Source organism: Crocodylus siamensis, chromosome 14 (genome assembly GCF_052110815.1).
Source record: "Crocodylus siamensis isolate JL-2025a chromosome 14, ASM5211081v1, whole genome shotgun sequence".
Lineage (NCBI taxonomy): Eukaryota > Metazoa > Chordata > Crocodylia > Crocodylidae > Crocodylus > Crocodylus siamensis.
In genome coordinates, this window is record NC_143408.1 from 8821448 (window position 1) to 8846076 (window position 24629).

Consider the following 24629-nt stretch of genomic DNA (forward strand, 5'->3'; position numbering starts at 1 on the left):
GTCCAACTGGTAGCCTATGGACTGCATATGGCTCATGAGGGGTTAAACTGCAGCCCCCCAGGGCCTGTTGGCACAGATGCTGGAGCCCCCCCCGTGTTGGCATAGCTCTAGAACCCAAGGGGTGACGCTGCTGCTGCTTGCCTCTCCTCCACTCCTTTGCCCACTGCTTAATTCAAGATCTTTGGCTGTCATTGGCAACTCAAACTGGCAGCAGGAAAAAGAGCAGGCAATGGCAGCATTCACCCCCTAGCTTCTGGAGCTGTGCTGACAGGCTCCTGCCCCACTGCCAGAGGTGGGTCATTTAGCTTGCAAGAAGCACTGTGATCTGGATCCAGTTCAGAGACAAATAAATTGGACAACTCTGGCACAGTATAGGTCCTTCTAGTAAAACTCATCTAATCTCACCATATAACTGTTTTCTAAAATGGAAGGGGTGACTGGGGAAGTCAACAGTCCTCTGCCTTTTGTGAACAGAGCAACAAGGGTACTTCTACATGACAGTTTGCAATGGAAGTGGCAAGACTGGGAAACATTGGTGTCCCTCCCCGACATCTTGAGAGAGATTGTAGCTGGAGCCCCAAGGCAGTGAACCTATGGGCACTTACAGGAATTCTTTCGAAACACTGTGTTGGTCATGAATTTGAAAAATCTCTCTGCGTAAAAGCTGGGTCTGTGTACTGACACGGTGTCCTAGAAAAAAGGAGAAGTGTTCATAGTTATGCTTAAAAATATGCAAAAGTAAGGAATTATTGGTTTGGCCAATAAGGATTTTGTTTTTTATTTCATCATTTAGCACTGATAGTGCCCTAACATGGAAAGCCTTCACTGAAATGATCTGATTAATGCTATAAATAAGCTTGGAGCACTGCCTTTACTTTGACTGCATTTTGATTTTGTTCTTGTTATAATTTCATGCTAGGTTTTGATAATTTTGCTGCTTAGAGGGTACCTAGATTTTTGGAGGAAGCAATAGCCTGATGATATGAATAAAGCCAGAGGGAATCTCATGCAGTTACTGAAGTTCAGAGCACACCTGGATACAGCAGATTTTGATGTGGTCACAAAATTTAGCAACAGAATATCAATGCACTTTAATTGTTCTAAGTATTTCATTTTATGTGCTAAGGCTGAAGCTCTCTCTCAGAGCTCTGATGTTCTCGTTCTGTTACCATGTCTCTGGAGTACCATAAACTGCGTTTGCCTTGACCTTTAATAGGAGATTTACACAAAAGTTAGGATGCATTTCTGAAGAACTAGTAGTTTCACACCTGAAGTCAACCTTCTGTAGCAGCACAACTGGCTGCAGCGACAAAGAATGGGATGGCAGGAAAAACAAATGGAAGAGGCTAGTTTAGCAAATAATATAGTGGAGCTGAAACAATCACCACTAAGGGACCAAACCCAGAGAACTGAGCCATATACAAGGGTACATACTGTGTGTGTGGGGTATGTATGTGCACAGCATATATAGGTTACATAGAAAATGAGGGTTGGAAGGGACCTCAGGAAGTCACATCTAGTCCAACTCCCTGCTCAAAGCAGGACCAGCCCCAAATAGATCATTCCAACCAAGTCTTTGTCTAGCCCAGGTTTGACAACCTCCAAGGATGAAGATTCCACCACCTCTCTGGGTAACATGCTCTATTGCTTCACCACCCTCCTGGTGAGAAAGTTTTTCCTAATACCCAATCTAAACCTCCTTGCTGCAACTTAAGCCCACTGCTTCTTGTTCTGTCATCTGCCACCACTGAGAACAGTCCAGCTCCAGCCTCTTTGCAACCACCTTGCTATCAGTTCCACCCCCCAGTCTTCTCTTCTGCAGACTAAATGAGCCCAGTTCCCTAAGCCCCCCCTTGTAGGTCATGTGCTCCAGCCCCCTAACCATTTTCATTGCCTTCCGCTGAACTCTCTCCAACTTGTCCACATGCCTTCTATACTGGGGGGCCCAAAACTGGACAAAATACTCCATATGTAGCCTCACCAGTGCAGAACAAAGCAGAATAATCACTTCCCTCAATCTGCTGGCAACTAATACAGCACAATATGCCGCCAGCCTTCTTGGAAACAAGGGCACACACTGTTGACTCAAATCCAGCTGATTGTCCACTGTAACCCCCCCAGGTCCTTTTCTGCAGTGCTGCTGCTTAGCTAGTTGGTCCCAAGCCTGTACCAGTGCGTGGGATCCTTCCAACTTAAGTGCAGCACTTTGCATTTGTCCTTGTTGAACCTCCTGAGATGTGTTTTGGCTCAATCCTCCCATTTGTTTAGGTCATCACATTAGGGCCCACCCTCCAGTGCATCTCCTACACCCTCCAGTTTGATGTCATCTGCAAACCTGCTGAGTGTGCACTCCATCCCATCTTCCAGACTGTTAATGAAGTTATGCAATATTTTATTATATTTAAAAAATATATTTTATATTAGATAATAATTTATCCAACACAATATTCTTTACACACACACAATACTGCAGTAGAAAAAGGATGGTGCAAAACAAGCTTGGTGTATTACAGCTAAAACACTGGCACGGTGTGATCTAAGAGAATTACTACTTTGATAGATGTTTAGGAGCAAAAAGTTACTCCCTTCCACTGTTTTCAAAACTGTACCAGCCAATGCACTACAAATAGCACAGACTAGAACATAATAAATAAAAGCAGCGCGTAGAATCCAAGAGTCAGCTAGCTAAGAGCAATTCTTGCTCAAGATTTTGAGCACTGAACACTTACCCCATCATGGACAAGGGCCTTCCAGGTGTGTTCTAGCTTCTTGATGAACCTAGTTTAAATAAAAAGAGTGGGGGCAGAAAGAGATTTGGATAAATGTGCTCCCTCCCCTTCCTGCCAAACCATCCTTCACACTGCCTTACAGCAGAGGCCTTAGTGAACTTTTCCTGTTCTCAGAATGCAACCTCCCTCCAAGCAAGACAGCAAGGCTGACGCCTCTTAAGCAAAGGTTTAGGTGTTTGTAGCTGGAAGGTTAGGACCGCCTGGAACTGCTGGAGGTGGGAGAAGGGGAAGGGGGTGAAGCTGAAGACTTCTTCCTTGCAGAATGACAAAATACTCTATTGGAGAGACTTTTTCCTATCCTCTGCCACAGAAATAGGAAATTTCTTTAAAAGATTCATTTATCATTAAGAAAATGGATTCAACACCACAGGCTATTACAGGACTTTGTATGTTACAATTTTCAGCTATGCACTGGACCCCAAGTCAGACTGGGGTACTCAATATCATCAGGGCCCTTCACTTCAGAAGGGAAGGTTTTAGGATTTTTCCAAATAGTATTACAAGGTGACTTAACAAAGCTCAGGAGCAGAGCGTGATTAAACCACCTTACCTGTATGACTGAAGGATATCTATTATTCCTACATGCAGCAGAAGGCGCTCTCCTTTGCCATTCACAGCTGGGATTCCTCCCATTCTGAAGAGTAAAGAAAACAACGTTAGCACCTATGTAGGAAACAGCCATATTGTCCTTGGAGACATGCTTTACTTTGGATAGCAAAGCCATATATCCACATTAAAAGGGGGTGGGGGTCTAGTATTTTGCTTTTCAAGAATATTCTAGTAAGCTTTCATTCATCACCTGTGAAGTGATGCACTTTGTCCAGATCTAGGGCAAGTTTCATACTGCACTTCATTCTGTTAGTATGTGCACGTGGCTGTGAACATTATATAAGTGTCTTTTGGCGCGGGGGAGGGGGGGAGACTGGGGGGTGCTTTATAGTGTCAGATGTAATTTTCTCCCTGGGCCAGTCAGGGAGTTCTGGTCTTACAATGGGAAAAGGGATTATACACAAAAGGTAAGTCCAGTGAAAAGCGAGGAGATACTGCACTGTGAATGCCATCCTTTCAAACATGTTAATTTAAGAACCTCCTGCTCAACTCTTGTGGCTGCCTAGGTGAACATTACACAAGGTGGCAGTACCCTGTCCCAACCAGATCTTTCCCCAATAGCTCCTCATGCTTACAGACACCCAAGTCCAGAAAGATAGTAGTAAAGATGCCCTAGGACTCGCTGCAGTCAGTCACTCTCAAGACCTTGGTCTTTTATATGATTAAATTAGCTATGGGCGAAACCCCAGAATGGTCTCATTTCTCCACTTCTGAACATAAAACATACTTGGGAATGGCTCAGCCAGGACACTCTGGCAGCACTTCAAGAAAGTCGTAACCTACAAATATCCCCCACTCCCCAAAATACATCCTACCTCCTGCCACACACACAGGCTGCTGCCTGCCCCAAGCAGTAAAATGAGTATTAGCAGAGCCCTTTGCAAGCATTGAACTGTGAGGGCCAGACTACCCTCAGACAAAGATTCACAATTCCTGAAGGAAGTCAGTGGGAACTGAGGGCAGAAAGTGAACCTGTATCTTTAAGCACAAGTTATTTCCCCCCCGCCACAAACACACAATATATCATCCGTACCAGTCCTGACAAATCTACAGTACAATTAGTAGCAAGTCAACATGCAGATATCAGGCAGTCCCCTGGAATTAGGATTATTATTTGACAGACCAGAAACACAAACATTTCCTGGCTCTAACCATACAGAATCCTAACATTCAAAATGGAGCAGCTGGTTTCAGAGAGCACAGACCCAGCAGACAAATGCAGCAAACCCCACCATTTGTTAGTAAGCCCAGTCCACAGAAGCAGAAAGACACAATGTGGCAAGAGCCACATGTGGCTCAACAGCTGCACCTAAGGCATAGTGCAAGCAGGCACTGGATAAGCTTCCCTTGGCCCACAGCTCCACCAATGCATTTACAATCCTCACCTGTCACACCCTGTTATTCCAATGCCTGGATCTCTCCTGAGCAGAAGCTGCAGCTAATCAGGCCAAATCCTAGAGTGTCAAGACCGTTTTAGGATTTGGTCAAGTATTCCACAAGGATCAAATTACAGACTCGTGACCCAATCAGAAACCGAATTCAAGTCTCTTTCTAAAAAGACTTTGTAATTCCACTACATCATCTACCACCTGAGCTTTGGCTTCCCCTAATTTCTCCTCCCAAGACAACAGTTCTGTGCCTGCAGGCTGCTGAAGGACCCAGAAACCTACCACATGGGGTATAATTTCCTGTCATGACCATTAAATGACTTAGTGCAAGGTAGCTGATCATGAAATGTGATAGCCTTCTGGCTGCTCCCATCAGTTTCCACTATGCTGTTCTTGGCGGCTGCTTTTTATTTTCCTCGTGGCAGATTCACTGGCCAGCTTGGGGAATTTACTACTTAAAGCCTTTTGCTTCCACCAGTACAGCAGTTCAGAGAACCAGGTTATCACCTACGTGTCATCTGTATCTATGGACTCCCCCCGGGCAGCCCCACCCTGGATGGACTCCATGGCGGTCGAGTAAAGTGCCTTCTGCCCAACAGGACGTTTCTCATCAGACGTGCTCTGGGCTCCCTCAGATTGCCGCTCCCGTTCTTGCTGGTCTATGTTATGCACGCCGAGCAGCAGGCTGTAGTCCATGATTTTAAAACTTTCCAACACCTACAGGTTAGTGATGAGTTTAAGAACAAAGCAAACAAAAGGTTAGTCAATTTGGTAGTTTCTCACATACTACTTCAAACGCAACACAGACCCAAAAGCATGGAACAGTCCACCTTGGTTACAACGAACTTAAGTTAACAATCACTTTGCTGTGGCCAGAGGGAATCTCAGATTTAACTGTTAACTTTTGTTTCACCATTGACATTATTTCTGGCTTGGTTCTAAGTGATTCTAATCACTTCTGTCATTGCCATTCCACTTCTCTCAAGGGCTGAGGGGTTCACAAAGAACTGTTGCAATTATCTACAGCACACTGAACAGTAGAAGCCCATTCATCAGTTCATCCCAGAGATCCAGCTGCAGGTGACCTAATTACAAGAAACCTTCGCTATTCGCGGGTTCGGCATTCACAGTTTCAAAAATTCGCAAATGCTGAACCCACATCTTAAATGCACTTAAAGGAGCTCCGCACTTCCCACCGCCGCACTGCCACTGCCGCCAGTGCAGCTGTGCCCTTCCCCCAGCCACTGGGAGCACTGCGTTCATGAATGCAGTGCCCTATTTGTGGATTTAGTCATTCGCAAGGATCACAAGAATGTATCCCCTGCGAATGATGAGGTTCTCCTGTACCTGAAAAAGGGAACCAATACAATTAAGTTGTAGGAACTGCATACCAACATGCAAGTGCTATTCGTGTGTGTTGGGCAAATGTTGCTTGGTTTCAAAGTTTCATAGGAAACTAGTGACTGTAAGGTAATCTTTGAAAACTAGTATTCTAACATGAAACCTAACCGAAGCACTTTGGTTTTAGATACACTGAGCACTGGGGCGATTCATTCAGCTGTGGGGTTTACACATTAGAAAGCTTCTAAAATACTAGCTTTTCTGTGTGCATAGCTGCAATAGTCTGACATTCTCAGTTTGCCTCTTCCTTACCAGACAGTCTCGCTGCAGTGTTTTCACCAGTGCACTGAAGGTGTCTGCATCCAGCATTAGCCCCTCAGGCATGTCCTGTATGAAGTCCAGGTCTTTGTATGTGGGGCTGGACTTCTCTTTCTCCTTCTTGGATGCCCGGCGTTTGTAGGTAGAACCTTTCAGGTCAAATTTTAGGTGCATTTTCACTACTCGGGGCAGAATGTTGTTCATCACCACTACCCGAATGTTCTTCCCCCCTGACTGAACACAGTACAGGCCATAAAACTTTGGCAGCAGGGTCCGTGGGTTCTGGTTCAGGTTCTGTGATGCGGTAAGCAAGAGTCAGAAAGATACATTTTGGAAGAAGCCTTCTCTTGTGTTCAAAGGCCCAAGTTAATATTGATTTTAGGAAGGATCAGCAGAATAGCATTTGCACACCTAGAATGTATTTCTGCAGAATAAAGCCCTGCAGAATAAAGAGTTCCCATAATCTGAATTCAACAAACTCCTCAGCATTTCAATGATTTCACCTGGATCCCTTCTATTATGCGCTGGAAAGATTTCTGTGCCTTGACTACAGGAAATAAGATTTTGCACACGTGTCTGAGCAAATAGCCAACTGCACAAATTCCCAGATTTCACAAAACAGCAGGTAAGAAAAGGGAACCCTCAAGCCCCCCCAAAAAGTGCTGCTCAGCAGAAACTCTATTTTTAAAATACATCATCCTCAATCCAGTGACATATTTTAAAACAAAAAGATACTCCCTGGACCAAATAAACTAAGGCCATGACATTTAATAAAACAAATCTACAAATGAAAGCAGCCCCAGCAGGATATACAATCAGTTCATCTTCAATAGAAAAACTGAATTTATAAAACCCGCAGTCTCTCAATCAGATTGCTAGTCCTAACTCTGCTAACTTGCCTTATTTTAGGTGATCAAGCTATTAAAAATGATATGATAAACATTATTTGCTTATTAAGTTCTGAGAAGCATTTTTAAAGGGAAATAAAGTTACACAAGCTATAAGGAAACAGATGAACCCGCCAGTTTCCATACAAAGCAGGAGCATTACAACTGTATTAAAATTTAATACTCCTCATCTCATCTTGCTTAACTAGACACAGGAGTGAGTTTTGTGAGTGTGTAATTTGACACTGTGCAACTTAGTGGCACTATCATGCCAGGAACTGAAAGCAGAACTTCACTCTCCAGACTTAAAGCAACTCAGCATCAACTGCTGTGCTCTCTCAGGTCATTTTACAATACAGCTGATTTTGATAGCAGCCGGAAGATCATTTAGCACAGTGTAATTCTCTATGAAATGTGCAGAAACAATAGCATAAAGGCTTTATAATGGGGCACTAAGTCAGTTTCATCCCCTATAATTATATTTATTATCCATCAATTTATAATACTTGGAACAAGAAAGATCTAGTCACTGCTTTCACTCAACTTGTCTGCAGCAAATGAGGCTGCAGTTTCAGGATTATAAACACTACAGTGAGAATCTAAAAGTCCCTAAGATACTACTGAAGCTTTCACTTCGTATGGATTTGAATGAATCTGGGGTCCCAAGGAAAACAACGTGATCACTTACTTATACTCTACTGTAAGATATGAGTGACTGTAGAGCAGGGCAGTAGGATTTCCCTTTGTAGCCTTTGTGTTCTTACAATGCCTTTTCCATAGGAAGCTGAACTTTAAGATGCAGCTGTGTAGGCACAGATTTCTCTTGCTACTAAGGTCACCCATATTCCCATTTTCACTGATTTCAGTCCTTACTCACTAGCTGTTTCCTCTTGATAAATCCCTTTTAATACACGCATCCTGCAGAGTCTCATTAACCCACGACATTACTGAGCCTGAGAGTAATGCAGGTTAAGAAAAAGGTGCAAAGCTACAGCTCCTGGATGTTACTGTTAAAACTCTTTAATAGACAAATTGGTATCGCGGTCTGTAAGTGACTGGAAACCACAGCAAAGGAATATGCCCCTTATTGCTAAGTAAAGCTCTACTAAGCAGCCTACACATTCAAGGAAACTCAGGATAGTGGAGTGAAAATTAACACAGCTGGATGTAGCAAAACCAGTGTAGTACCTCTCCCTTGATGCTGCTACAGAATCATAGAAGAACAAAGAACATCCAAAGAGGAGACAAGTGAGGGGCATAAAGATGCAGAGTCAATATACCCACAAAAAGAGGATTACTGTTGTGGGAAAAAAAAATGGTTGGATTGCAACATAGTAGTGGAAGCAAATTACATCCTTTCTGATCCCCTTACACAAGGCATGTTTACCTACTGCCCTGTGATGCCCTGCATAAAGCAGGGGAAATCTGAAAGCATTTGTCAGCACATGGCTGCAGTAGGCCAGGAAAGTGCTGTCTCTGGGTTTAACGTGTATACTTTTGTTCAGGTATCACAGGGCAGGCAGGCAAAGGGAAAACCTTCTGGGTTACCAAGTGCTCCACATGACACACAGTACTCCAGTCTGTAGCATTTGTCCTGCAAACCAAAACAAGCTCTGCACAAAAAGATACGCACCATGTAGTAACCAGGAAGAAGCTTCTGCAAGAATTCCGCTTCCTTGTGCATCACAGTTTTTATGATGAACTCATCATCGCTTGTGACATAGAAGAGCGAGCCACTGGCACCAGGGTTTGATAGCTCAATCAGGGGCTCATTACATAATGAATACTAGGAAAAAAAATAAAAATAAAGTAGGATTCATTTACCATGCAATAAGCTGGACCAGAGTATTCTCTCTGAGGTACTCCTACACCTCTACCTGGACTTCTAGAAGGCACAGAAATTATGCAACTTAGACTTAGTGCTCATTGCAGGTTAGGATTCAGAAGCCTAGGCAGGAGACAACTTACAAATAGATGTACACATTATATTCCAGAATGCCCCAACTGTTTCAAGTCAAGCGAGTCTTCCTGCTCTCAATAACATTCAGGCAGCATAATATCTCATCTTCTAGTTTGTGCAGCACAAGACCAACACGTTTGCCTTTCTTTCCTTCCGTGCATTACCATAAGCACAGGCAGAGATCAGATTCTAAGAGACAAGACAGCTTGCTCAGGGAGCACGTGTCACGATGCTAGGAGGGGAACAAAATGCACTGGCTGTTCTTGATGGTGATCTCTAGTCTTGGTAATACATGCGCTGACATTAGAGATAACGTGGTTTAGTCACACACCTCACACCTTCAGTGCAGCAGACAGAATTCATGTCCAAATAGGCAGAGTCTACCTGCAGAGGCTAGAAGCAGCTAAACGTAACCATGGGGTCTAAATGCATAGACACAACCCAGGCAAGCATATGTGGAACTATAAATCTGAACAACAGATTCCTATACGAGAATATACTTGATGAGCAGAGAGGAGGCAGCATGGAAAGGGGGGAGCACAGTAGAGCTACAACAATCTCATCACATCTGCAGGTGTCAGAGTTAGGGCAGCATTATGTATATCTGCCATATGAAAGTAAGGGAGGGAACTGCAGATGCAGAACACATATAGGACATAATCAAAGCAATAAATTGAACACTCATTATTACATATTGAAAACAGCTTTCAGCACTGCATGGATTAATAATCCAAGACTTTAATTATGCATGAGACAATTAAGTTGATAAAGATGTTTGCTGCTATGGCAGGCAAGAGAAAGACGGGACACAGTGGCAGCAAATCAGATCTGTGACCTTTGAAATTTAGGCAGACTCTCTTCCCACTCAAATTTTCAACCTCCATCATCAAATCAGCAAGCATTATCCCCATCTGTGCCATCTGGGATAGCTGTTATTGTCAAGCTGCCCCATAGCAGAGGCTCATTTTTGCTTGAGCATTTTCAGCCCCAACTGCCCAACTCCACAGCTGGAGTCAGAAAATTAGATCCACATATAAGAAAGTATCACGTCTCTCGGACCTGCTCCCTGTGCTCTTACAACAGACAGCCTTGCTGAGCGGAAAATGTAACCCTAGAGTATTCCCAATTCTGTCAGCTCTCGCAACTGGACAAGCTGGGATTTTTCTGAATTCTATTTTGTTCTGGAGCCATATCAACAGCATCAGGACAGCAAGCTAGATTCTAGCCTGGCTCTCGCATTCTGCACTCTCAGCATAATGATGTTATTACCTGAGAGAATGCACAAGGTAAAACACCTATCTTCACTCAGAGATCCCACGAGTCTTTACTGGATCATCCTGCAGAATGCATTCTTTTTGCTTTTAAACAGGGCATGCTTTGTGTTATCACCAAATAAAAACATATGGAATCGCATTTTAAGCAAATGCAGTTTAGAGCCTGACAGCAGATTATTCCCTTTATCCCACACACAGGCTACCAGCTTCCTTTTAGAAGAAGGTTCAGCTGAGTAGCTTTGGTTTCATAAACAAGAAGCTAGTGGGTTCTCAGACCTCATTTATTGAAGAGGCCACAGCAGATAGACACTCCAGGGGACAGGGATCACATTTGATCCATTCTCTTTTAGTTGGTCTCAGACTTAATAGAATAAAACACCACAGCTTCTTTTAAAGTTGGCATCTGTCTGGTGTGCTAGATTAGGGTTTGTGGCAACCTAATGCCCATGGGCCACATCTGGCCTGTGCAGCTTTTGGATCTGCTACAGCTGTGGCTTCAGTAGCAGAGGGCTCTGCTGCAGCCAGGTGCCTGAGACTTTGGCAAAGTGGGGAACTCTCCCTGCACCATGTCATAGTCAGACACTTGAAGCTTTGGCAGAAGGGGAGCTCTCAGCAGATGGGTGGCACAGCTCCAGCAGGATGGGGGGTGCTATCTGTTGCACTGGAGCCACAGGGCAGAGAATAAAAGGCAAAGGCAGCCAGGTCCTACTGCTTCAATACCTTAGATCTAAACTGGGTAATTCCAGGATCCCCACTGGAAAAAACACTGCTAACCCCTGTACTAGACCATAGATTCTGCCTATCCCAAGGATTCAACCACACAGATACTCTCCACTACACACACACAGCCACAAGGAAGGCTCAAAGAAAAGGGAGCTAATATTTTCTTCCCCAATCTACCTCTGACTTACCATGTGATACTGCCAAACTTAATACTGCCTCATTTTCCCCACTGACAAGTACAGTAGTTATTTATTTTATCCAATACTTTGAGAACTTCATAGTTTCATAGTTTCTAGGGTTGGAAGGGACCTGAGTAGATCATCTAGTCCGACCCCCTGCCATGGCAGGAAAGAGTACTGGGGTCAAACAACCCCAGCAAGGTGCTCATCTAACCTCCTCTTAAAACCCCCCAGGGTAGGAGCCTGCACCACTTTGCTTGGAAGCTGGTTCCAGATCCTAGCCACCCTCACAGCGAAGTAGCGCCTCCTGATATCTAGCCTAAACCTACCCTCTGCCAGCTTGTGACCGTTATTCCTGGTCACTCCTGGCAGCGCTCGGGGGAACAGGGACTCTCCCAATGCCTGCTGATCCCCCCCGAGTAGTTTATAACAGGCCACCAGATCCCCCCTCAGCCTTCTCTTGTGGAGGCTGAACAGGTTCAGTCCTGTAGCCTCTCCTCGTAGGGCCTGCCCTGCTGTCCCCTGATCTTGCGAGTGACCCTCCTCTGGGCCCTCTCCATGCTGTCCACATCCCTCTTGAAGTGCGGCGCCCAGAACTACTCCAACTGCGGCCTGACCAGTGCCACATAGAAGGGGACGATCACCTCTTTGGACCTGCTTGAGATGCATCTGTGGTTGCATGACAAGGTACAGTTGGCCTTCCTGATTGCCTCCCCACACTGCCGGCCCATGTTCATCTTGGAGTCAATGACGACTCCAAGATCCTTTTCTGCCTCAGTGCTGACAAGAGGGGAGTTCCCCAACCTGTAGGTATGGTGCCTTCATAAGGCACTTCATAAGGAAGGCTTTATATAATTTTTCAGTGTACTAGCTGAAAACTGAACTTCACACATATGCAGTGAAATCCCTGTGGCTGGTCACAGATGCCAGTATATGACATTTGTCATGCTAAATTTTGCTGATGCTTTTGGCAAAGCAGGAACTCTTCAGGACAATTCATATATATGGTATTAATTGCAAAGAAATAGAAGACCCATACATACCAAATAATCATCTGGACGAATGCCAAATAGCTCTCGGAAGTACCGAAAAGCCACAGGTGCATAGGTTTTGAACCTGAAGTCAGGGTAATGATGAGCTGGAGTAAGGTTACTTCCTTCGCTGCATGGAAAAGATATTTTGTGAGCAGTATGCTGTATTGTATTAGTGCCCGTACTAGCAGGAGATCCTGCAGACTGGGGTAGGGGCGGGCTGCAAGCTCTGCCTAGTCGCAGGTCCAATCATGCAATAGCTGGAGATGTCAAGGGAATACGATCAGGAAGTGTACCAGGAATGAATCTCTTTCAGTGTCAAATGTATTCTATCTAAGGACAAATTACATATTATCTGATAGCAAGGAAAACAAAGCTGATAAAAATCTTCACAGCTAGTAAGTCCAGTATGTCCCATCTCCTAACCACAGCACTGCTGGTTTACTATTTTCCAGTAATGTGTTGGTAAGAAATAGTAGCATATTTTCAATACTCAAAGTGTCCATTTTCCTTTAGAACAGCATAAAGAAGGGAATAACTCATCCTTGAATTCTGTTTCTCTCCTGTATGTCTTACCTGGGGAAGAAAATACTCTCCACCACATAAAAATCTTGCATCAGGACATCTCTTTCAGGCTTGGAGCTCAGGTTCCCTACTGTGTATCCAATCCCTAGCTGGATGGCCCCTTTCAGAGTGGATGAAGTAGTCTGGAAGAAAGAAAGGAACAGTCAGTGCACATTTCACTGTAGATTATAGCAACAGGACTTCTACATAGGTAACCTTCCAATTTCATAATTATGCCTATGCTTCTGGTACTGCTAAACAGATTTAACAGGCTTCTACACAGACTGCCTCAGTCTTCCGCGCAGCATGACGACTGTACAATGTACATAAGCTACAAGGACAATATAACCCACTGGGAGCAAAAATCTCATCTCTCTACTTTGCCAAGAGCAGACCCGAAATCTCCATGTCTTATAGTTTGTACAAGCTATTCTTAGGCCCCTGGCTCCCACCACTGCTCCCAACGCATTACTTTTCTGTAGATGCTATTTTCTGAAAGTTAAGAAACCAAACCTTTTTGTAGGTGGTTTCGCCAGAAGCATCGACTCCACGATGACCTATCTTCTTCCCTTGGCCAGCCCCAGGCTGTCCTGATAATGATGGGCCCTAGGAAAGAGTAGGTTTTATGGTTAAACCAGTGGAGAAAAACCACCCTAGCTGAAGGGAAGGTGTACACTAGGACAGGCAAGACCAGGTTGTCAGGTTATAAATGATGTAGTGATGTCTCCATCACTGTGTAAAGAGTCTACAAAGCACGCAGATGTAATTGGCATCAGCAAGGCTAGCTCATACCATCTGTTAATTATACATCCCTCAAGCCAGGAAGTACAATACAATACCCACTTGTGTGCGTGACACCCACAGTAGGATTGTGCCATGTAAGTTAAGACAGTTGATTCAGGAGAGCTAGCTATGTTTCCCAGCTATTAGACTCACCTATTTTATTTCATCGCCTCAGTTCCCCCATTTGTAAAGTTAACAGAACATTATTTCCCTGCCTCATGGGGATGATGGCATCAAATTTCATTAATCGGTGAGATGCTCAAGTACGCTGGTCAAATACCAAGTCAGGCAGACACTCAATTCAAATAGGAAAGTCTCAGGCCACCACGGTTTTACAGCATTAAGCCCGTGCTCTATACTCCAACTGAGAAATAAAAAGCAGCCAATGCAAATGAAGCACCAGTGCTGTTCACATCGAGATAATCCATTTAAGCAAGCTGCTGTTTACAAATGATTCAGGGCCCAAGCCCACACAAGATGAACTGCCATAGCAGTTTCCTCTAGAAGTTTAGCAAAGGTCTGGAAAAAGCAGTCCAGGTGCCAATACTCAAGGTGAGAAGCAATAATCTCCCCTGTTCTTTGCTCCAGCTATTCTACCACAACTAATTTAGATTGTCCAGTCTTTTCCAAGTCAGCCACAGTTCATTAATTGTATATCAAGCTACTTGTACATTGTCAAGTCTTAGGAAGTGTGCTTTGTAGCCCTATGTCTACAAACAGCTCTGGAGCATTTCTTCCTACCCACAACCCAAATAGATTGAGAAGAACAAGCACTGACCAACAGCATAGTGTACCACCACATATGTTTTGAGGGAGCAATACTGCTCAAGCGTTCTTTTGTGTTAAAGCCTTTAATAAATCGAGAGGCCTGTTTTTAGACATTAATCTAAACCCATCTGCAAAGACCCACAGCAGTTTGCCAAGGATGAACACTACACTGTTGGCACTGGGCTATGCTGCAGCACTTGATAATCTATCAGAACCAATGCCTATAGCTGGGACCGTTCAATTCTGTTAAAACTGCAGCAAAGCCTCACATTTCTGCTTCTATCAAGAGCTTGCAGATACTTCCATTCAACTGCAAAGCTGATAGAAACCATCCTGGACAGGACCCACTGGAGTGTCTATTTCCTTATAAACAGACCTACTTTGTTTTCAGACAGCTCTACACTGCAACTTGAGTTACCTCCGACTCAGTACTCCAAATGAATGCAGTTAATGCTACTTCGCCCTTCCTAGTATGAGCTGCAGAACCCACTAGACTCAGGCGCCCAGCGTCAATAAGCACCAAACCTGTTACGTTGCTCAAAGTTGGACCAAACAACATCTGCTTGCACAGTGGATCAGGGATGAACTTAAGGGAAGAGCTTTTGGATAGGAATCCTCCTACTAAAAATCCCTGCTGCCAGCTGTGAAGAATTCAGCTCCAAAAAGGCAACAGTGACTCAGCAAACTGTAACCTACATGATGTGAAAGAGGACCGATCCCTGGGACTGATCCCCAATTACTTAGGATTTACAAACCGCAGTCAGCTGGAGCCGGTGCAAAGAGCTTGTTCTAGATCAAGCATACACTTGCTCTTTTTTAAAATTAATTGGTGCATCTCAGTCCAGTTCCAAACAGTCATGAATTATCATCATGAAATCTGCCATTACAGCTGGGCCTACTGCTGACAGTCGGGGCCAATCCAGTCCTCCTGTGTGCTGAAGAATAAACTCCAGTCACCCCTGCACCTACCAGATGCGACTGCTTCAGGTCAAAGATGTTCCTCAGATACCTTATCACCACCTACCCACCCCATTGCTGTGCTGAATAAAGATAGAGTGCCTGATTCTCCTGCTTCACATTTGCACTAACCCCAAGATTTACTTTAAAAGCATGATTCCCCAAAATGACACATTCCTTCATTTTGAGGGCGCCACAGGAGAGCTACTTGTGTTGGCTCCTCTGTTTGCAGAATGAATAAAGGATTTGTGTATGACTCACCTCAGTAACAGCTGTCTTCTTTGGTGCCAGACCTGAAAAGAGAAGGAAAGTATCTCAGTAAAAGGATGAGTGCAGGTTCCTGGTCAGATGCTTTCATCACAATGGCTGATTGTCATTCAAGCAGATAACCAAAAACACCAAGTATTAATCTTTCTTTCCCTTTTTTTCCATTCTTATCTAACTCATTTGTGCAGGGTCTGAAGTTACCAAACAAACTCAAACGATTCCTGCTTTTAGAAGCTCAATGGGCACTTTTTACTTCTTACAGTCAGTGATATTTTACTATAGTGGGATTACAGTATTACCTTGCCCCCCAGTTTCTGCTGAAACACTATCTGCTTAAAGACTACACAAGAAATCAGTAACAGGGCAAGTCCCAGTCCAATGCTGTAACCACAAGATCACTTTCTCCCACTTATTTGCTTTCAAATTTTGCAACTTAGGACCTGTTTCTAGACAAGGATGAGAAAAGCCTCTTTAACTGCTTGGCATATAAACCATTAAGGAAACAGAACAGTTTTAGGCACTCTACTAAGTTTCCATTTTAAAAAAAAGAGAGTCAAATATCTAAATATCAACAGTTCAACTAACACTAGTGCTGAATTGTGGTTTCTATAAAGCTAGTTCTGGGCACATCCAAGTACTGAGAGCTGTTCAGAAAAATTGCCTTTTGGCAGCACATCTCAACCCCATCGGGCTATTCCGAGGGTTGTAAGTAATGACTGTTTTAAGCACCAACTGATTAAATGGGAAAAAGTCACCTTTAAAATAGAATAGAAATAATGGATTTAATGTTGAGGCTGCCTAACTAGTACCACGGCCCTCCAGTTACCCAGTTTGATATTCACAAGGCCCTTGAAAAATGCTTCTAGAATTACAAGAATGATAGGATCAGGAGAATATTAAACAATCCTTAATCCCCATGAATGGAGGATTTCGTTTTGCAGGAGACCCGTAAGCAGACCGCTGAAGTTCATTCTGCAGAGAACAAAGGCATCATCAAGCAGCCACTTCTCCCCACTTGTGGCCCAAATTTACAGCTTTCCTTTGGTCAGAGGAGCTAGCTAGTGCAGTGACACAGGGAACAAAGAACGTTTTCCCACTCCAGTTTTTTTAGCATCCTTATAGGGTTGCATAGAGCAATGCAGACCAGTGCAGCTAGGCATCACTTCAACACTTTTTCCATCTGCCCACACATTATGGAAATACAGAACAAAAAAACAGTTAAGAGGGAAAACCATAACTAAGCCAAAAAAGTGCAGCACCCCAACTGCTTAAGCACACCACTTTAAGAGCTTAAAAAGCAACCGAGCAGCAGCATTGTAAGGTTTGGTTCCAAACAAGCGCATCAAAAAATGTACGTTTAGAACGACAGTGTAACCAAGTCACAGGTTTGCAACCAAGTCACGTGATTCGACTATTTCAGGAAACCGATCTCAGAATAGGAAGGAAAAGTGCTTCCTGCTGGCTGAGGGGGTAGCTGCTTTTGACCAGAAGCAAGATGATCTCACTGCCCCGCTTCCACTAGGGATTACTTTAACACAAAAACACTTTTCCACAGCTGAGACTGCCCCCCCATACCAGACCACCAACTGCTTCCATAAGACCGGTGTGGTCAACATGGTGCAACAGTCAACCTACCTCACGCTCCTTCCACTTCGCATACGTCAGTGAATTAAGCAAGTATTGGAGGAACGGCCAACTTTTTAGTTAAATATGTCCCTCAGCTGAGTCCAACAGATAAGTCACCAGTAAGAATTACAAGCTGATCTCAGAACCTCTTCCACTGCACCATGGAAGTTAGCTACCTGTGCTAGTTTGAAGTCGGGCAGAAGGCACGGCAGAACAGTACCTTATAGACTACCTAATTCGCCAAGGCATAATCAAGTTTGCTTTGGCAGATGCTACTAATGAATTCATAGCATCTGGTAAAGTGAGCTGTTGCTTATGAAAGCTTATGCCTCCATAAATACTAGGCAGTTAGTCTAACGTGCCATTCTGCCCTACCTCCTGCCTCATCATCCTAACATTATACTTCTTATTAACTACACTGCTCATTCCCATTTTGAAGATTCTCTTTGTCTCCTTCCTAGAAAATATTAATAGTGCGAATGTTTTCACAGGAAACAACATCATTTCCTGTGTGCCTGTGCTGCCCGTTTATATCAGGGGCATCAAGCGCCTCTTGGGTCGGCCTGCAGGCTGGACCACAATCAACCCCCGTGCAGTGCTCACAGTGCTGGGTCTGGTGCACACACTGCATGCAGCAGCATATGTTGGCTCTGGGGCTTGCTGTGCACACAGCACGTGGAGCCAGCACAGGGCATATACTGCCTGTGGGTTAGACCCAATAATGCAGGAGGGTGTTGGTCCAAGGCACTGCAAGCAGCCTGTGCCCCAGACCTCTGCATGCAGCACGGGGGCCTGGACTGGCCATGCATACTGCATGCAGCACAAGAAACCAGCATGGTGTGCATGCTGCACATGACACCAGACTGGCTTTGCACGCTGGCTCTGGCATGACCCAATCCAGAACACGAAGAGCCAGTGCACAGGGCTGGGCCACGGGGGCACTGGCTACAGCACATGCCTCGGACCAAATTCCTGTGCTACATGTAAGGCACATGGCTGCCTGCCAGTCCAGCCCACACACTGCATGCAGCATGCAGGGCTAGAGGTGGTTGGTGCATGGAGTCAGTCCAGCAACCCACAGGCTGAAACGTACAGCTCCACATGCCACATCCAGACTATGGGACATATGTTTGATGCCCCTAATTTAGACAGTAAATTCTTTGGGACCCAAACAGGTTTTCAATATTGCCAGCCACTCAACCCAAACCATTCTTTTTGGTCTAACAGGCCAGAATCTCCTCCCAGTGACACCAGCAGAGCTTTGTTACAATCAATGGGAGTGCAGAAAATAACAGAGCTGCTGCAGCTGAGCCGAAGGCTAATTTACTGTGCCAAATGTAAGAAGCTGGAGGCAAAGGCCATTTTCCCACTGCCTTGTAATCCAGGGGAGTTGCACTAATCTCCTTCCTCCACACTGTCAGAATTCCAGAGAGAGATTATCTTTAATTTGGAGCTAATTATCACAAGAAGCTTTAATTCCCAGCACTTTAGTGTCCAATGTTATACATGTACCAAGTACAGCCTCACCAACTGTCTGGGTCAGCAGACAGAGAGATGATCAAATCAGCCACTCGAGACAATTAGCTGCAATTCTTTGGAACAAGTTAAAATTCAGATGAACAAGGAGCATCACCCTCAAAAAATCAGCTTTATAAACACAGACTTGTGTGCGCAGGAACTGAAAATATTCCACTGGCTACTCAGTGTGAAGCATTAGGTTGTGCTTATCTCTTAAACAAGCTGACAGATGGCCTTCTGAAAACTGATTTAACTACAGCTTTAGGGGTAGTGCCGCCACAAGAGCCATTTGGTTTTATGCACGAGTTGGGGCCCTACTCTCAAACACTTCCCCACATTGCAGAACAAGGTAAATGAAACATTTTTACCTTGCTTGATGCAGCTGGAGTTGTCCTATTGCTACTTATTTGCCCTATTTTATGCTCCTTCAGCCCGCTTTAAATGAAGCCTATTTTCAACTTTGCAAGTATGATTCCTGACCTACTTTAATTGTGATGAGATGTTAGTATGAAAAGGAATAGCAATTAAGTTGGTCCTGTAAGGGGTCAAGTGGTAAGATTTTTTTAATACTGATCCTTGTACAATTGTGTGATTTAAGTCCCTCACATATTTACTGAAAATTAAATATTGGTTCCAAGACCAGACTGAGGAGTTCAGCACATCGTGGCAACTTGTTGCAAAAGCATCCTAATAGTGAGCATGTTAGAAGAGCAATGCAGAAGACGATGGTAGCAACCGTGGGATGGGTTCATAATCAGTATCCCACCCAGCATCCTCAGCAATCCCAACATACCAATAAGATTATTCATGCAGTTCAGTTTTGCTCCCTAACACAGTCTGAGATCACTGCTATAAACAACTGGCACCTAAATAGGCTCACAAGGTGGGCGGATCAAAACCTGATGGCATTCAACGTGGAGAAATGCAAGGTGCTCCACCTCAGGGGAAAAAACCCACATCATACTTACAGGCTCAGCAGTGCTACACTTGCTAGCACCAAGACCAAAAGAGACTGGGGGGGGGGGGTGTCATGATTGATCACAAGATGAACATGAGCCACCAATGCAATGCCGTAGCTGGCAAAGCAAACTGTGGCTTGCATCCAACACTGCATCTCAAGCAAGACCCAAGGAGTTATCCTCCTGCTTTACTCAGCCTTGGTGAGGCTGCAGCAGGAGGACTGCATCCAGTTCTGGGCTCCATGCTTTAAAAAGGATGTGGAGAAGCTTGAGAGAGTCTAAAGGAGAGCCACATGCATGATCAGAGGTCAAGAGAGCAGGCTTTATGAGAGGCTGAGAGGCATGGGAGAAGCGAAGGCTATGGGGGGGACTTGGTGGCAACCTATAAGTACATAAGGGGTGTGGATCATGAACTGGGAGAACGTCTGTTCACCAGGGCACCCTAAGGGAAGACAAAGTCTAACGGTCAGAAACTGCTGGAAGCCTGTTCTGCACTGGACCCAAGGAAAAACTAACTTCTTCACTATCTGAGTCTACAGAGTCTGGAATAAACTTTCCCCAGAAGAGGTGCAAGCAGCTACTCTGGATATGTTCAAGAAACACCTGGATGTTCATCTTGTTGGGGTGATCTGACTCCAGCCGACTTCCTGCCCTTTGGGCAGGGGGCTGGACCCGATGACCTCGTGAGGTCCCTTCCAGCTCTATGTCTTCGAATCTATGAATAATCAGCAGCAGAACAGGTGCTTGTAGGAGGCAGGGAACAGAATTGGTAGTGCTGGCTGTACAAATCAGTGCTTGATCCAAGTCAATGTAAAACAGCCACACCCTGATCTTGACTGAAAAGGAGTGGACATTTCAAAATGTAAATTCTTAAAGCTCTGCCACTTCAACAGTAGATTCAAAAGATCTAGTGATCTGGATGGCACATGAGCACTAGCAGAGTTAGAGACATTTGCACTGTGCTAACAAGAATAGCCAGTTTAACATGTGCAGTCTCCTCACTAAGGGATGACTCATTTTACCTGCTGGGCAATCCCATCCTAGTTACTACTTGCAATAAAAACACATGGCTAGTGAACAGATATTTACACATAGTTACAAATAGTTGCTATTTTGGTGAAACATCACATGCCTATAAAAAGTCAAACACAACCCTATTAGGAATTTACATGAGGAGCCAACAGAAGCATATTTAAGACAGGCTAAAATTTGCCATTAGTATAAGCATGTTGTCATTGCTCATAGAAAAAACAAACTTGACCCAAGTACGCTTGTGGGTTGAAATTTTCCATGCCAGGTGTGGAGCTCAGAGTGACTGTTTGGAAACTTTCGGTTGTTTCAGATGAGGGGGGAAGAATACAGTTTCGATGCAGCCTACTCTTGCACACCCTCTTGTGCTGACACATACAGTGCTAGGGGAGGAGTCAGGATATCAGTTGCGATCACAACTCCACAACACATACAAGAGGAGAAGGAAGGCAGCTGACCCGAACCAGAGAAGAGACATCCCAAGGCAATTTGCTTATACTATCTGAATGTGCAGGAGTCTAAAAGTAAGCTTAGCTTTTGGCTAACATGTAAGCCATAGACCATCCATACATCACTAAAATGCTCTTTTAGAGGAAAGCCCTTTTTTGCATTTGGAAAAAAAAAAGGGGAGAATAAGGAATTAAATGACTTGTCTGAAGTCACCAAGCAGATCAGGGCACAGTTGGAAACAGCGGCGAGGCCTCAGATCATAATACCTGGCATGACTGCAGAGCGGGGAACAGACACCGACATGTGCTTATCAGTCACCAGTACTCCACTTCCGAGCCAAAGGGTCTCAAAAGCAAAAGGACGCCTCCCCTCCATTTGCCAAGATCTATGACAATATTAAAATTTTTAAACCAAGTTTGTTGTTTATTTAGGCTCAAAGGAGAGAGAGAGAAGACATTTTTCCATATAGAGATCTCTCAGTGGCAGAGAAACAAAGAGTAACCAAGCCCTCCCGACACTATGGAGCAGTCATGAGATTTTTAGCCAAAGGATACACTTCTTCAGAAAATTTATCAGACCCTATTTCAGATATCCTGCAAAGAAGACATCTTTGCTACAAATATATCATTGTTACTGTTATGTTTGGGGGAACCTGACAAGAACAAAATTCTGTAGCTGGTAAATTCAGAGCACCGGATGCATAATTCATACATTTTATTAAAGTATCACTTGTGTATTTACTGACAAACATGAATTTGATTGTAACTAGATGCATCTGAATAATAAACACACTCACCATGTTAGCTGGAAGGTGTATTGATGCTATAAAAAAGAGGGAGGGGGCAACAGACAAACAGTTTGACCTTTTACTATTCTACTCTGACTGGCAATTTGAGCATTAGCAACTGCAGTCAGCACAGCTAAACTTTGAAAAACAGTATCTGGAAGAATTGTGCTGGTATTTTTTTATTATGAGTAACACTGACATTTAGAAGCCTGACACTTCTTGACTGCCGACCCATTGTAATCAGCTAGAAGGTAGTAAATTATACCACAATGATGCCAATACCCAATACATACACAAGGATACTCAAGGAGGCTTGTACATACTAGTTTTCATGCTCTTTTAATCAGGGCAGAATGAATATGAACTGCAATAGAAAGATACGAAGTATCTGAATGGATTATGTGCATGGTCTAACCTGTCTAGACAATAGGGCAAAATGAAAAGAGCAACCAGGAAGCTAAAATGCAGTGTTAGATCAGTCAGTTCTAGCTGCAGTCTTTTTTTGTTCAATACATTATGTTACAAAGCACTTGAAGAAAGAAGAAAGTGGCTTGGCATGAGCTATAAAAAGGCAAAGACAACATATACTCCAGACACGTTATAAAAGGAATACAAAGAGGGGAACTGGAAATGAAACATCTATCAAGAAGGACTGCTGTTATTTTCCATAAGTGGCAATCATAAAAAGAAATAAAAGCAAAAAGCAAATCAGAAAAGTTGCCAGAAAGTGCATCTCATGCTGAAAATAAGCTCTGAAGCAGAAAAAAAACAAGGCTGAGAAACCACTGGCAGCATCTCCAACAGGTCAAAAGGGAAAATGAACTGAAGAAGCCTCTCTTAAAGAACCTTTATCTTCGCCCCAAATGTGCAGTCTTGGTTCCTACCAGGCAGCAGGAGATCAGATAATCTGAAGGCAGTAATTAGGGATAAAAGCAAGATCAAGAGAAATCCAAACCTAGATCCCAGAGTAACCTCACTGGGAAGGGGAAGCTATTTAACAAGCTGGCCTGTCCACAGATCTAGTGACCTACTTTAGTTTATTAAACAGAAAACCTTCCCTTAAAACACAGCTTAATTCAGCTGATACATGCCCTGTAACCCAATATTATAAAAAGAATCAGAGCAGTGTGTCGTTTAAGCAGCACAATCCTGCAAGCAGAGGCTCTAGCTAACTATTCAGAGTGAAGGAAATGTAGTTGTTTCTGCCATTTGTGAACATATAGAATTTGTGAATTAGGGCAACTTGAGCAAAACTGCATTCATTACGGGGAAGAACACATATAGAGAGAGCAGCCTCTAAGAAGCAAAACACACAGTTTCAGTGCTGAAAAGAATCAGTCAGTGACTTACTTTGGACTGGTTTACATAGAAGTTGGGCTGGTTTAACCAAGTCCCTATTACACACCTGAAGTTATCCTAAGTGTATCCTCTGCACCTAGAGGTATAGCTTTCTTTAGGCAAGGCCTTCTACATCTAGAGCATCACAGGCAAGGATGACAGACGCCTCCCCTCCTCGAGCCCTGGTTCAGAGAGCTTGCAACTGAAAGCTGCCCTTAAAGAGTGTGGAATTAAATCACATCCATCCTTCCAGAGCCACTAGCAGGAACAGCAGGCACAATGCACCTTCAAAATCCCCTGGTCACCACTGGTGGCATCACACTGCCTTTGTCAGTTCAGACAGGAGACTTAAGTGATCATCCCATAGAAGAGAAATGCCCAAACATTATTCCACCCCACTCCATTGAGCTTCAGCGCTGGCCCCTGCACATTCTTTTTTTCCCTATCATCCCATCCCACTTCTAAATACCATCTACACTGCTGCTCACAGCATGAATGAACCATCACCCCCCCTACCTGAGCAACTAAGATGACATTCGCCAATCTCCATTTTATGCCCTGACTGTATGTAGTATGCCTTTCCTACACCCCTGGTATTATTTAGATAATAAAAAATATATTTTTTTGGTTTTTGTTTTTTTTTGGGGGGGGGGGGGGGGGCGGGGAGGAAGAAGTGTCTTGTACAAACATAAAACTGGGAAAGCCCCTGGGAAAAAGTACTCTGATCTAGATTGGGGTCTTTCAGTGCTACTTTAATATAAATACTACATTACAATTGCTGAATGGGCTGCAGCTGCCCCGGTTTCTATATCACTCCTGCAAAGACTCTTATGATCAGAAGGTGGTATATCTGCAAGAGCCCTACAACACTCTTGTGAACACCTTTCCCTGGAACAATCTACAGCTGTAATGCCCCCATAGCATCTCCCATAAGACTTGGGCTGGGTAAAACTAGACCAAAGGTGGGGTGGCTCCCCTGGGACTAGTGCTCTGCAATCATTTCTTGCAGCAGCTACAACACAATGTCAAAGGAGGAGAATGGCTCATTACTGTGTCGTGCTGCATAACTTAAGCCATAGAACAA

At 44.1% G+C, this 24629-nt stretch overlaps 1 protein-coding gene across 3 annotated transcripts in view; it reads right to left on the bottom strand.

Annotated features, from left to right (window-relative positions):
• PIP5K1C (phosphatidylinositol-4-phosphate 5-kinase type 1 gamma) overlaps positions 1-24629 on the bottom strand; it is a 69126-nt gene that overhangs the window by 17132 nt on the left and 27365 nt on the right. For all 3 annotated transcript variants that reach the window (XM_090028078.1, XM_090028077.1, XM_090028080.1), the window contains exons 2-11: positions 15833-15864; positions 13577-13669; positions 13076-13206; positions 12512-12629; positions 8966-9118; positions 6440-6739; positions 5298-5503; positions 3340-3423; positions 2730-2778; positions 606-690 (exon numbers count right to left, since the gene is read on the bottom strand). In XM_090028078.1, coding sequence (XP_089884204.1) covers positions 606-690; positions 2730-2778; positions 3340-3423; positions 5298-5503; positions 6440-6739; positions 8966-9118; positions 12512-12629; positions 13076-13206; positions 13577-13669; positions 15833-15864 — 1251 coding nt within the window. The remainder of the gene's footprint in view (positions 1-605; positions 691-2729; positions 2779-3339; positions 3424-5297; positions 5504-6439; positions 6740-8965; positions 9119-12511; positions 12630-13075; positions 13207-13576; positions 13670-15832; positions 15865-24629) is intronic.